Genomic DNA, 13,813 nt, shown 5'->3' on the forward strand with positions numbered 1-13,813 from the left:
GCTATGGGTTTGTTACAAATGGCTTTGATAATGTTAAGGTATGTTCCCTCTAAACTCACTTGAGTAAGAGTTTTTATCATGAATGGATGTTGGATTTTGTCAAATGCTTTTTCTGCTTCTATTGAGATGATCATGTGATTTTTTTTTTTTTTTTGTCTTTTTGTTATTTCTTGGGCTGCTCCCACGGCATATGGAGGTTCCCAGGCTAGGGGTCGAATCAGAGCTGTAGCCACAGGCCTACACCAGAGCCACAGTAACACGGCATCCGAGCCATGTCTGCAACCTACACCACAGCTCACGGCAACGCCAGATCATTAACCCACTAAGCAAGGGCAAGGACCAAACCCGCAACCTCATGGTTCCTAGTCAGATTCGTTAACCACTGTGCCACGATGGGAACTCCGATCATGTGATTTTTTATTTTTCTTTTGTTAATGTGGTGTATGACACTGATCAATTTGCGTATGTTGAACCATCTTTGTGAACCTGGGATGAATCCTACTTGGTCATGGTATATGATCATTTTTATATGTTGTTGGATTTGGTTGGCTAAAATTTTGTTGAGAATTTTTGCATCTATATTCAACAAAGATATTGGTCTACAATTTTCTTTTTTGGTAGTATCCTTGTCTGGTTTTGGTATTAGGGTGATGGTGGCTTCACAGAATGTCTTTGAGAGTGTTCCTTCTTCTACAATCTTTTTGAAAAATTTAAGAAGGGTGGGTATAAGTTCTTCTTTGTATGTTTGGTAAAATTTGCCTGTGAAGCCACCTGGTCCTGGATTTTTGTTTGTAGGGAGTATTTCTATTACATACTCAACTTTATTTCTAGTGATGGATCAGTTCAAATGATCTATTTTTTTCTTGATTCAGTTTTGGCAGGCTGTCTATAAAGTTGTCCGTTTCTTTCAGGTTGTCAAATTTCTTGCCATATAATTGTTCATAGTATTCTCTTAGGGTTTTTTTGTATTTCTGCAGTATCCATTGAGATTTTTCCTTTTTCATTTCTTATTTTGTGTATCTGAGTTCTCTCCTCTTCTTGGCAAGTCTGGCCAAAGGTTTGTCAATTTGCTTACCCTTTCAAAGAATCTGCTCTTGGTTTTATTGTTGTTTTTTGTCTCTGTTTTATTGATTTTTCTTCCTGATGTTTATGATTTCCTTCCTTCTGCTGACTTTAGGTTTTGTTTGTTCCTCTTTTTCTAATTCTTTTATGTGGTTGGTTGTCAGTTTGAGAGTTTTCTTCTTTTTTGAGGACAGCCTGTATTGCTATGAACTTCCCTCTAAGCACTGCTTTTGCAGCATCCCAATAGATTTTGAATAGTTGTGTTTTCATTATCCTCTGTCTCAAGGTTTTTCTTTCTTTTTTTTTTTTCTTTGTTTAGGGCCACAACCAAAGCATATGGAAGTTCCCAGGTTAAATGCTGAATCAGAGCTACAGCTGCCAACCTACACCACAGGCACAGCAACGCAATATTCGAGCTGCGTCTGGGACCTACACCACAGCTCCTGGTAATGCCGGATCCTTAACCCACTGAGTGAGGCCAGGGATCAAACCCACATCCTCATGGATCCTAGTTGGGTTTGCTACCCCTGAGCCAAGACAGGAACTCCCGTCATTTGCTTCGAGCTATTTTTTAATTTCCCTTTTGACTTCCTCAGAGAAGACACTTGAAATAATTTCTCTCCAGTGTCTTTAGGTAGTTGTTTCTTGCATTTTGTCCAGAGTTTATAGTTGTTATTTGCAAAAGGGTCAGTGCAGAATGAGCTTCTTGGCCATGCTAGTGAATTACCCAAGTATGCCTACAACAAAAATTCACATGCTAAGAGCTTGAGAAGATATAGAAAAAGAATATACACCAGCTTCTTTCCACCACCATAAATTTTAATTTTTACTATTCCTTCTTAAAACTGCTTATTCAATGAGTCAAAAAAAACTCCATTAAAACCTTATAATTTAAGATAATTTAGAAAAATACCAATAAAAGTCTGAGTTTACTTCACAAAGTACTACATATATTTGAAACAACAAATCTGAGCCTCAAATTATACTGAAAAAGAAGTGCCCTGTAAGAAACTGGTGTCTCAGGCACATGATTTTAGTAATGAAATAAGTAGAATTTGTTATCAGAATATCAAAAAACTTTACAGTGGAAAATACTATAGAAATCATCCAGTCCAAACTGTTCGTATATGTAAATTAATAATTTACTGATTCATTATATAAACATTTCCTGAATACCTATGGATTATGTGCCAGGAATAGTACTGGTTCTAAGATGCACAAAGATGTCACAAAGCTGTTCTCTTAGGAATTTCAGTTTTTGTCCCTTAATCTCTTTGCATTATTAATTTTCACTTTGACTTTTGAATGATAAAATTTTATCTCAGACATTGTCCAAATGATTGCATTTTCTTTATCAAAGGACTCAAATTTTATAAGATTACAGTAGATATGTTTTTCTCTCATTGAAAAACTATGCAATATAAAATGCAAGATTCCATTCTGTGGGTCAGGATTGGGTACCATGTTTGTGTTTAATGCCATATCTATCAGCCATACCTTCTTTCTCTAGCCAATGTTCTGGTAGCATGTAACAGTCCTTTTATTTACTCATTCATTCATGAATAGAATAGCTATAACTGCAAATGGCCTTCATACCATGGACTATAACTAGAAGGTTATAAGCTAATCAGGAGCAATAAAGAGACAATCACTATCATATGTATATTCAATTCCTCTTAATAGGTGGCCATAATCACTTTTAATGAAATACATATAGTAAGTGTTAACATACTAAATTCAGGGAAATAATATCTCTGATAGTTAATTTCTTCGTATTAGATAGTGCATATTTCTTCTACAATATCCCTAAGAAATTTCTATTCATTAAATGTTTATACTAGAAGTAAATTATGATTCTGATATCAGGAGTCATATTAGAGTCAGAAAATATGTTAATATTGTAGAAAAAGGGGGACACCTAATGATAAATTAAAATATTTTCAGAGCATGTATTTTCAGCATCAGTTTTTATTTTGATCACATTATTCTACTACCATAATAAAGCTCTGCACAATTACTTCTGTTTCAATTGGTACTTCTTTTTAAAAATCCCGTTACATAATTTGATCTTGGGAGGCAACTAAATGCAGTATAATTTTACTTGCCAACAATGAAGCAAGCTTTCATAATAACAATTAATCAGAACTGAAAGGAATTCTGAAATGTCTGTATCACTTGTCAGCAGTGTCTCTATCTTTGGTATGATGTAGCAAGATTAAACCCTTTTCTTCTAAAACAATGAGAGGAATAAGCACAAAGCAAATAATTCTCAATATAGATATGGGGGAAATTTGGGTACATTGTTAGTTAGCAATGAAGGGGGAGTTTTTAGACAAAAGAGAACAGAAATGATATAAAAGTTAATTCTCAATTTCTAAATATTAATAAAGCAGAAGGGGGAAAATTAGATGTTTCATTTTAAAGAAGATCTGAAATGTAATAATGCTTTCAAATTCAAAACTTACCTTGAACACTTCACTTACCCTATGTGACATGTGGGATGACTGTTTCTTAAGAAATAAAACATCCAGCATATCTTCTAAGATTTCCTTTTACATTCTTGAACTGCTGTATTTCATCTATGGTTATCTTAGTTTCCTTTTCAAGAATTTTGATGAAAGCCTTTTTTTTTTTTAGCCAAGAAAAAGTTTATATTGTTTGCTTATATTTACAAAACTTGAGAATACAATCACATGATTAATATGCCATCATTTTACAGAGGAACCTAAGATCTACTGTTCTTCTTCCTATACCAAACCAAGGGAACACATGATCTGTCCCATCAATCAGTAAAACTCAGTGGCCCTTTTTCTAGTTCACGCCAAGAGATCAAAACCTAAGGACTGCAGATTTGTTAGAAATCGCTGTAGTTTATTCACTGAACAGTAGACTCCTCATCTTTAAAACAAGCCTATTCATCACCAACTGTCAAATTCAAACCCCTTGCTGCACCTGCTGAGTGACCATGTATTCACAACTGAAACCTCTGCTCAAATATTTACCTGGGATCTGAGCAATGTTACCTCTAGAGAACTGAGGGAAAACATTCTATATACTAATCTCCCTGCATACTAATCTCCTTTCATTGACCAAATACTGAGTTCTGTAACCCTGGGGTACTTATGAACCAGCATAACATAGGAGATTTCTTTCTATCCACAGGAGGAAACACTTCAGCGAGCACGTGAGGAAGAAGAGAAAAGGAAAGAGATCACAAGTCATTTCCAAAGCACCCTGACGGATATCCAGGCCCAGATTGAGCAACAGAGTGAGCGAAATATGAAGCTCTGTCAGGAAAACACAGAGCTCGCAGAGAAACTGAAAAGCATCATTGATCAGTATGAGCTCAGAGAGGAGGTGAGAACCATATCAAACAACTTGGAAGAATTACATATTGATCTGGATCTGGGTTGTGAAGGTGGGGAACTTGGTTAACAACAAAGTTATAGACAACCCTCTAGATTGATTAGGATTGGATTTCTTTTACTAGCCAAAACTAAAACAGATGGTATTACAAATACCTGGCTCAAAATCATACAGAATTTCTTCAAAACTGGAATCACTGCAAAGCAAAGGCAATAAGTAGAAAGTGGGGGGCCATGTGCACAGTTATCCTTGAAAACAGTATTTTTCAGCATTTTTAAAACCCTTACTACAGAGCCAGGAAATACCTCAACATCCCTCTTAAAAATTACCATGTCATCTAAATTAAAAGCCTGAATCGTATATAGCCCACAATAGTACATATACATATACTATTATATATAATTACAGTAAGGATGATATTATTATTTATGCTTCATTTGTGCCAGACAATGTGCTAAGTACTATATATACAACATGTCATTTAATTGTCTCAACAATCTTATGCACTTATACACATTTGATAAATGGGAAGCAGAGGCTACGAGGTTAAATCATTTATCCATAGTCACAAAAGCCAAAAGAGTTTTGCTATCAGTAGTTTACATCAGGGGAACTATAATAATAATTTTTCTTATTCCAAAATTATATTTTTATATTTAATAGGTTTTAAGACTACAGATTTAAATATTTCATATCCTTTTTTCATCCCACCCAAATTTTAAATCTCTGCCTTAAAATTTAATACACTGTCATCAAAGTAGCTCTGTTGACAATACGCTAAGATTTTATCAAGAAAATAATCTGAGCCGATAGTAGGTAGCAGTAGCAGCTAGGTAAATTAAGAAATTCCTCAGGGTGAACTATAATGCCATGCTACCATTTTATCTTGACATGAAGATTGATCCTGCTCCAGAATGGAGGTTCAGGAGAAAACAAAAGGGAAGGAGCTAAAAATAAAATGTCCATACTCTTCAGAGAAACCTCAGGTGGGAATGGCCTAGTGGACTAGTTGTATATTCCTGAGGACTGGTTCCAGGTAAGACCCAAGGATAGAATTCCACAAGTCCTCGCCAAGGGGACCTCCTAATGACCAAGAAATTCTCACTGAGGTAGAGGTGGAAGTTTTTCTTCACCAAGGTAGACAAGAGGTCAAAAGGTGTGGAGGAAGCAGTAGCACACTTGCATATTAATTCATCTGTGCCCCTTGGCCTTGTCTTGCCTACCAGAGTAACAGGGGTGAAATCAGGGCTCTCCTTCTTCAGTCCCAGATCCAGGGCCACAGGATATCACCTCAGGGCTTCCTCACAAGCTTTGAGGCCAACACCAGAGGAGAATTCACCATAGTAAACTGAATTGATGTTGTGATTAAAAGTGGTTTTATATTCAGAGAAAGAGCCAAAATACTGAGTGACAGTGCTATAGTCCTTGCAATACACATCACTGTCTGTGCTGTTTAGCATAATAACTAGCATCATATCTAACAGTTACCAAATTTAGGAAAATACTTTGGGACCTTTTGGAGTTAGCATTGCTGAACCTTCACCTTTTGCATTCACTATTGTGTAATGCAAAATGCAGGGGACTCTGCCAATTAATGGCTTTTATATAAAATCATAAGTGATGCCAGTGCATTTATTCCTCTCTTTTTTATAATCTTAAAATCCAGAGAACATGTGTTTATGTCAACATTACTTTTTTTATTTTACATTTTTCAGTACCAATAAAAAGTCAAGCTTGATATGTGCACTTTATTTTTCCTTAGCATCTGGACAAAATATTTAAACACAGAGAACTGCAGCAGAAGCTGGTGGATGCAAAACTTGAGCAGGCACAGGAAATGATGAAGGAAGCAGAGGAACGGCACAAACGCGAGAAGGAATATGTACTTATCACCTGCGTCTATGTGCATGTCTGGTCTGCCTCAGGGTCAGAGAACCGCTGAGGATATGGTTTTTGACAAAGGTCATAGAGCACTAGGCTGATGGAGAAAGAGCCTGAGCTTCCCTGGAGAATGAAACTGGCCAGCCCGGTAGGAGGCCCTGTACCCACACTGTTTGTTTCCTTTTTAGGGCCACACTCAGGGGCATGTGGAAGTTCCCTGACTAGGGGTTGAATCTGAGCTATAGCTGCTGACCTACACCACAGCCACACCAATGCAGGATCTGAGCCACATCTGTGACCTATACCACAGCTTACAGCAACACCAGATCTTTAACCCACTGAGCGAGGCCAAGGATCGAACCCGCATCCTCATGGATACTAGTCGGGTTTGTAACCCACTGAGCCATAACAGGAACTCCCCCATGCTGTTTTTTGCATAAAATATTTATGCATACATTCAACAAACCTTTTTCCAGCACCTGTTATAAGCAAAGCACCATTCCTGGTCCTGGGGTGTAGCAGTGAACAATATAGAAGGCCACATCCCAGCATGGAGACTAGAGTCTAACTGGGAAGAGATGCACAATAAACAAGCAAAGGAATAAGGAAGGATAATTTCAAATAATAAGTGCTACTACAAAAATAAAGAGAAATCGAGGGGACTTACTTTAGACTGCTGTGCCCTGCCTGATGAGAAGAAGTCAGAGAGAAGGTCTCCAGAAGCAGTATCTGTAGCAGAGACAAAGGTCCTGATGCTGAAACCAGCTTGGCATCCTACAGAATATATTCCTACAGAGTATCAGTACCATTGATATTTAATATATGAGACCTGACAGAGGAACAGCTAGGCAAAGATTCATGTGAAAGAGACTGGGGGGCAAACACAGAGTGACTCAACCTTACCAAATTGCTAGCATGCTACTCTCTTTTCCTACCCTGATTTAGCAAAACAGCAGATATGAATCAAAGAAAGACAGTCACCCTTAGTTCTTCAAAGGTGGTCACTTACCTGGGTTCCAACTCTGACACTTCTTTTTGAAAGTGATGAAATATCAAATCAGGGCTGAGGGTATTGGGTGGTTCCTTCATCCCAAGCAGAACAAGCAGCCTCCTTCCTCCCTCTTTGTCAGGGACCACCCATCACAACAGGGCCCCTGAGTGTAAAGCAGGGGCTGGCCATGTACTTTGCTGCCACACAGCTCAGATGGCCAGAGGGGGCTCTGCAGATCTTCTAATCCACAGCTGCTTCAGCCCTCTCATACAATGAGTTAGCTGCACTTCAATAATAACTGATCTTCACTGCTCGCTAGGAGGCATAGAGGAACATGTATAACCCCCTGTTATAAATGGAAAGGTCAAGACTAACTTGGATAAGAAAAAAGAAGCCTTCAAGTTTTTTTAAATAATGATTTCATTGTTTTTCATTCTGGTTCCCAAAACTGACCTTTTTTTTTTTTTTTTTTTTTTTTGTTAAACCATAGGGATAAATAAAAAGGAAAAAAATTATATCAGCCTGTCTTGAAATAAAATAGAAACTTAACTGATGACCATCTGACTAACCAGGCTATCCATGATGTTCACCATTCTGTGTAACCACGCTGACAGTTCCATAGCAGGTTAACTCCTGTAGCTAGTTAACCACTCTGGAAAAGTCACACATGGTTGTCCAACTTAAGTAAGATGGTGCTTACCAAGAATGGAGTCTTTGCTCCCAAACCTTTTCTTTCCAGTCATCCTTGGTTTTGCATCATGTAAATCAAGAGAATGATACATAAACTGATAAAATACAATGTGAAAAGAAAGAGTTATCTCTATGAAAACCATGCTTGATGCTTTGAAAGACTAGATGTAGGCAAACAGCAAAAGAACAACTGTCAAGTTAGATGTGAGAAGCTATACAAGACCTAAAGAAAATTATAAAACAAGACCTAAAGAAAACTGTAAAACTCTAGAGAATTATCCAATCAAGCTGCTTTCCAAATATCTTAGGTCTTTAGGGTCCAGCACTACTGTTTAAAAAAAAAATTATAAATCTGGGAGTTCCCATCGTGGCTCAGTGGTTAATGAATCCGACTAGGAACCATGAGGTTGCAGGTCCGATCCCTGGCCTTGCTCAGTGGGTTAAGGATCCAGTGTTGCCGTGAGCTGTGGTGTAGGTTGCAGACGAAGCTCAGATCCCGCGTTGCTGTGGCTCTGGCATAGGCCGGTGGCTATAGCTCTGATTAGACCCCTAGCCTGGGAACCTCCATATGCCGCAGGAGCGGCCCTAGAAATGGCAAAAAGACAATAAAAAATAAAAAATAAAAAAATTATAAATCTTATATATGACATTTTATAGATATAATTTTTATAGAAACAAAAACTGGCAAAAACCCTCTAAATTCCAATCAGAAGATCCATATCCAAAACATCTAAAGATTAACCCAACATCAAAATTTATAAATAAATGAACATACATCTTAAGTTAAAATAACATGTTTTAAATGTGTGTGTCACTTTTACACATAAATAACATTTTCAGTTTAACCCATCAGTTCCAGTTCTAATCATGTTTGATATGAGGACCTTCGCTATATCTGAAGGGTTGCCTTCTATAGAAGAGGGATGAGACTTCTTTTGCAAACTTTATACAGGACTTAGAATAACAGGTCAAATTTCTAACCAGCTGTTTCTCACAACATAATCCATGGACCACCAACATCTAAACCAGCTTGGGTATTTGCTTTAGGTATAGATTCTAATCACATTATATATTTCCTACATCCTTTATACTCATTCTGTATACTCATTACATTATCTGAGAAGAATCTGCATTTTAACATGCCCCCAAAGAGATTCTGATGCATGCTATGGTGGAGAACAAGGCTCTAATATGAAAGAATTACTGGGTTTAATATAAAGGAATAGTTGCTCACAGCCATGGCCCAGGTGGGGATATTCTAGAAATGTTCAAGCAGAGGCTGAATGATGCTTGGGCAGGATTGCTAAGGTTCCAGAATTTGGTGGGAGGTTGAATTTTAGGTGATTCATGCTTGAGTTAGAGACTTTTTTTCTTTTTCCTTTAGAATCACTGATTTTTTGTTGAGAATCCAACTTTTTTTTTTCTTTTTTGTCTTTTTGCCATTTCTTAGGCCGCTCCCACGGAATATGGAGGTTCCCAGGCTAGGGGTCGAATCAGAGCTGTACACCAGAGCCACAGCCTACACCAGAGCCACAGTAACACGGCATCCGAGCCATGTCTGCAACCTACACCACAGCTCACGGCAATGCCGGATCCTTAACCTACTGAGCAAGGCCAGGGATCAAACCCTCAACCTCATGGTTCCTAGTTGGATTCGTTAACCACTGCGCCACGACGGGAACTCCGAGAATGCAATTTTTTAGATTGCTATTATCTAAAGATAGTTGTTATCTTATCCTTCTTAGATTCCTTACAACGTTCCCCCAAAATTACTTAAGAGGATTAATTAGCAAGTTATTATGTTTATACACAAATTACTACAAATGATAGCTTAAAAGACAATCTGACAGTCTTTCCATGCATTCTCTTTTCTCACAGTTGCTGAACCAGGCAGCAGAGTGGAAACTTCAGGCCAAAGTGCTGAAGGAACAAGAGACAGTCCTGCAGGCTCAGGTGAAGTGCAGGGAGCAAAAGGGGGGCAACAATGCATGGGTTTGCTCTCATTGCTGTGAACCAAAGGTAGTCTGCACAAGGCCTTCTATGTGGCAGGGGAAAAAGGTGACAGGAGTTGGAAATGAAGAATAACTTCATACTTACTATCGTTAAGCACAAATAAAACCACAACATTATATCTAAGAAAAATAAATGCTCTGTACCAACAACTTCTAGTCAAAAGGCTTGTTGACATATAGATAAGGGTCAACCAGAATAAGCTGATGGCTGGGTCCTCACCTGTCTGTTTATATGTCCCCTCTCTCTCCTCCCCCATTAGCCTATCAAGGTAAGGATGAAATGTAAACTGTCCGGCTGGACCATCTATAATAGTCATTATTGAAAATGTCATTATTTGTTTGATATTATTTATAATAAAAGGAAATTAGAAAAATAAAGTCAGCACTCAAGTTTTTGTGGTTATCAGAAAATTGGCCTTGACAATGGAGAAGGATTAGAAATGGCAGACAACTCAGAAACCATTTTGATCTGGCTTTGAGATGTTATGTGTGTATTTGATTAGACTATGGGAATTTATTATTCGGGCTCAAAAATAAAACCTCAAGGAACAGCTGGCTCTGGAGGAAAGCCAGACATATCCATCTTTCCATTGCCCTTGGGGCTCTGTCCCTTTTGGCAAATATTCCTTGTCAGGTTCCAGGAGAGCCACCCTGCCAAGGGCTGGGCCACAGAGGGGCTCTAGCTCTCCTGCCAGGAGAAATGCCCAATTGCAAAATGGACTGTAAAATCACACAGAGCAAATTCACAGAAGGTGAGAGAATCAGAAGCCTTCCAAACTGGGCAGCATCACTGTAAGATTTGAATAATTCACTTGTAAACGTTTATGTGCTGACTGCTAAATATTTGTTCATTAAAAACAATTATTCACTGTGTGAATGAACAAGTTCAATGAATACTTGGTCATTTTTTAAAAAGGAAATAAGAAAAACGACAAACTTAAAATCACAAATTAACGTACTGCATTGACAAAAACATAGATAACATTCTGATATCTAACCTTCCTAAAGCATACTTTTCCAATGTGTGTACCAAATGCAATAATGAATTCTTTCCTCCACTAAATATATCAAAATAGTTTTTAAATGTTAATTACAGAGAAATTCAAAATAATTTTTTCACTATTAACAGAATCGAAGGACTCAGTTAAAAGACTAAACTCTAAGGTTACCAACTCAAGATCATCCTTAAGGCAGCCATAGAACCCGTCATATCATGGTGTGGGGTGGGAGGCAGGCAATGGCAATTCTCTAACCAGAAGCACACAGCAGGGGAAGGAGGTGTGATCTCACTATCTGGAGAGGAGTCCAGAGAATCAGGGCTTCTGGCTGTATGTCTGCCCCATTTCCAGCACAGAGCCTTGAGCAGTACAACAGACAGTACTTGAAGCCATCCATTGTTCACATCATCTATTACAAGCAATCTCCTCTATGCTAAATGAAGAGATCAGTGATTCCAAGCTGGAGTCCTCCAAACTCTGGAGGCCTTTACATACTTTTCAGTATTTCCAAAACATAACAATACATAAGGCAGCAGCTATTGTCTAAAATGTAGTTGTTTTTGAAATTATATCAGCTTTTGCTCAGAGGCAGGGATGGCAGTTATTCATATGTTTAAATTTATAAAAGGAAAATGAGTTAATGAATATATAATATATGCAGTTTGTTTTCAAGTTACGCATGCAAAGCGCTTAACTCGGTGCCTGACTCACAGTAGTATAATTAATTCAACTAATATTTATTGAACTTCTACTAAGTACTAGGCATCATTCTAGGTTTTATAGTAATCAATTAGAGAATCAAAAATCTCACCCTAATTAAAGCCACAACCTAGTAATAACAATAATATTAATTAAAATGCTAATAATTAATTAGTATATGAGCTAATATTAGTATTATTTCATAGGTAAAGGTCCACATAATGACATATGAGACAAAAGGAGTCTTTTGTTGCCAAAAAGTGTAAGAACCATGGGAAAGATGATCTCAAGACCCTGTGCAGCTCTGGTTCACAAATTTAGATAATTTCTAGAGCTAAAGAAGTGTGACCCTAAATTGAGTTAACACTGCTTCCTCTATCATCTTGTTTTCCATGGCACAGCTCTCTCTGCAAAGACCCTCCCTTGTATCTCTTTCGTCTTCAAGGCATTTTCAAAATTTCAGTAATTACTTAATCTTCAGTAAGAATATAGAGGCCCTGAATTTCCACATGTAGTAAGGTTTAAACAAGTTCCCCTTGACAAATACCAGTGTTTTTTTTCTTAAAACCTTTGAACACTGAAAAACAAAGTCTATCACAGTTGATTTTGCAAAGCACTCAAACACTTCCTTTGGTTCAACAATTAAAAGAGTAGGATAGTAGGAGAGGGAGGTCTTAGTCCCCACTTCTATGTCTGAGCAAAGGAAATATCAAGGACAGATTGCATTTTCCTAGATGGTCATTTCATTTTCAGTCATAAGACAACAGCATGCCAATCTGGGGCATGATTGTCACTTAGGGAAGAGATGTCTGGTTTTCAATTATACAAACCAAGGCAATAGAGTAAATGTCAGAGATGATCAATGGGATACAACTGTGGCTACAAATTGAGTGTTCACTGGATCGATAAGGATGAAGATGGTAGTAGATGTGGAAAGTCAGCAATACCAACACAACACAGCAGTGCAGACACAAAATCCTACCCAAGGGGAAAGATCAGTAAGTCAACTGCTAAAGACAAGTAATCATAGCCTTCAATCTCAGAAGACCTCACCTTATCTATATAGAATGGGAGGAGATTCCTCTGCAACTACTACTATAATTGGACTTGTTCCCAGTCCAAATCTCACAAGTTGGTTAAAACAATTCCTGGACACAGTTCCATTTCATAGATGCTACAAATGTTTGTAATTAAAATTTGTGCTCAAGTTACAAGAATGTGTGTACCACTCAGCCCTTTAAAAGTGAAATGTTGGGGCAACTGTTGTTGTTACCAACCCTGGAATAGTGCGTTTCTATTTCTGCCTCTGGTAGGAGTACTGAGAGCGACATCTGGATATCCCTTCCATGTTTCTCTGAAATACCAAAGTGAAAGAGGGAATATGACACATCAAAGACACGTAATGTCAGCATAAAAGTGAAAGGGAAAATATGACTAAACAAATATCCATAAAGTAAACATTTTTAGTTAGTGTAAACAGAGTGTCAGTGTTGGTTACCTGAGAAAAGTACAGTCCATACAGGTTTTGCCACCTATGACAAAGAGGTCATATAGAAAGAAAAGTAGAATATTAAAAATGGTGACTAGAAGGAAGACATGGAGAGCTATGGTTTAACAGGCACAATTTCAGTTTTGCACAATGAAAAATTCTAGAAGTTGGTGCACAACAATGTGAATACACTTAATACTGAACTATACACTTGAAATGGTTAAGGTGGAAATTTTATGTTATGCGTATTTTACTCAGTTTAAAATTAAAGAAGAAAAAGTTGACAGTCACTAGACAAAGGCTAGACGTGGTAATGAAGTGAGACTCTACTCCTTGGGACTGTGGTGTATCTGTCTTCTCCATGCCACAAGAAAACATGGCGAAGGGAAAGAAAACCAGCCCAATGTATACACCAAAAGAACATTTTGGCCAAAGAATGGGGAGAGAGCTGGTGGAGTGGGTGTGGTTGTTCCCACTGATACTGTCAAGGCTGCACCAGTGAAATGGGCCACATACATGCCCATTCCTTCCCCTCCTGTTGGTAGCCTGCAACGACAGGGCTGCAAGGGAGGGCTTGGGAGGACCAGCTCAGGAGACCATATCTACAAATCCCCTGTAACTCTGC

General features: G+C 37.9%; 1 protein-coding gene and 1 long non-coding RNA gene across 4 annotated transcripts in view; one reads left to right on the plus strand and one right to left on the minus strand.

Annotated features, from left to right (window-relative positions):
* LOC110259987 (uncharacterized) overlaps window positions 1–7,038 on the minus strand; it is a 1,024,192-nt gene extending 1,017,154 nt beyond the window's left edge. For both annotated transcript variants that reach the window (XR_014839513.1, XR_014839508.1), the window contains exon 1: window positions 6,977–7,038. This is a non-coding gene — a long non-coding RNA (uncharacterized LOC110259987). The remainder of the gene's footprint in view (window positions 1–6,976) is intronic.
* TXLNB (taxilin beta) overlaps window positions 1–13,813 on the plus strand; it is a 56,692-nt gene that overhangs the window by 32,129 nt on the left and 10,750 nt on the right. For both annotated transcript variants that reach the window (XM_085015772.1, XM_003121175.7), the window contains exons 5-7: window positions 4,225–4,419; window positions 6,191–6,310; window positions 9,869–9,943. In XM_085015772.1, coding sequence (XP_084871898.1) covers window positions 4,225–4,419; window positions 6,191–6,310; window positions 9,869–9,943 — 390 coding nt within the window. The remainder of the gene's footprint in view (window positions 1–4,224; window positions 4,420–6,190; window positions 6,311–9,868; window positions 9,944–13,813) is intronic.

Source organism: Sus scrofa, chromosome 1, assembly GCF_054392235.1.
Source record: "Sus scrofa isolate SSC_HxYL_T2T_F1_AM1 chromosome 1, Sscrofa_HxYL_maternal_Yorkshire_Landrace_v2.0, whole genome shotgun sequence".
Lineage (NCBI taxonomy): Eukaryota > Metazoa > Chordata > Mammalia > Artiodactyla > Suidae > Sus > Sus scrofa.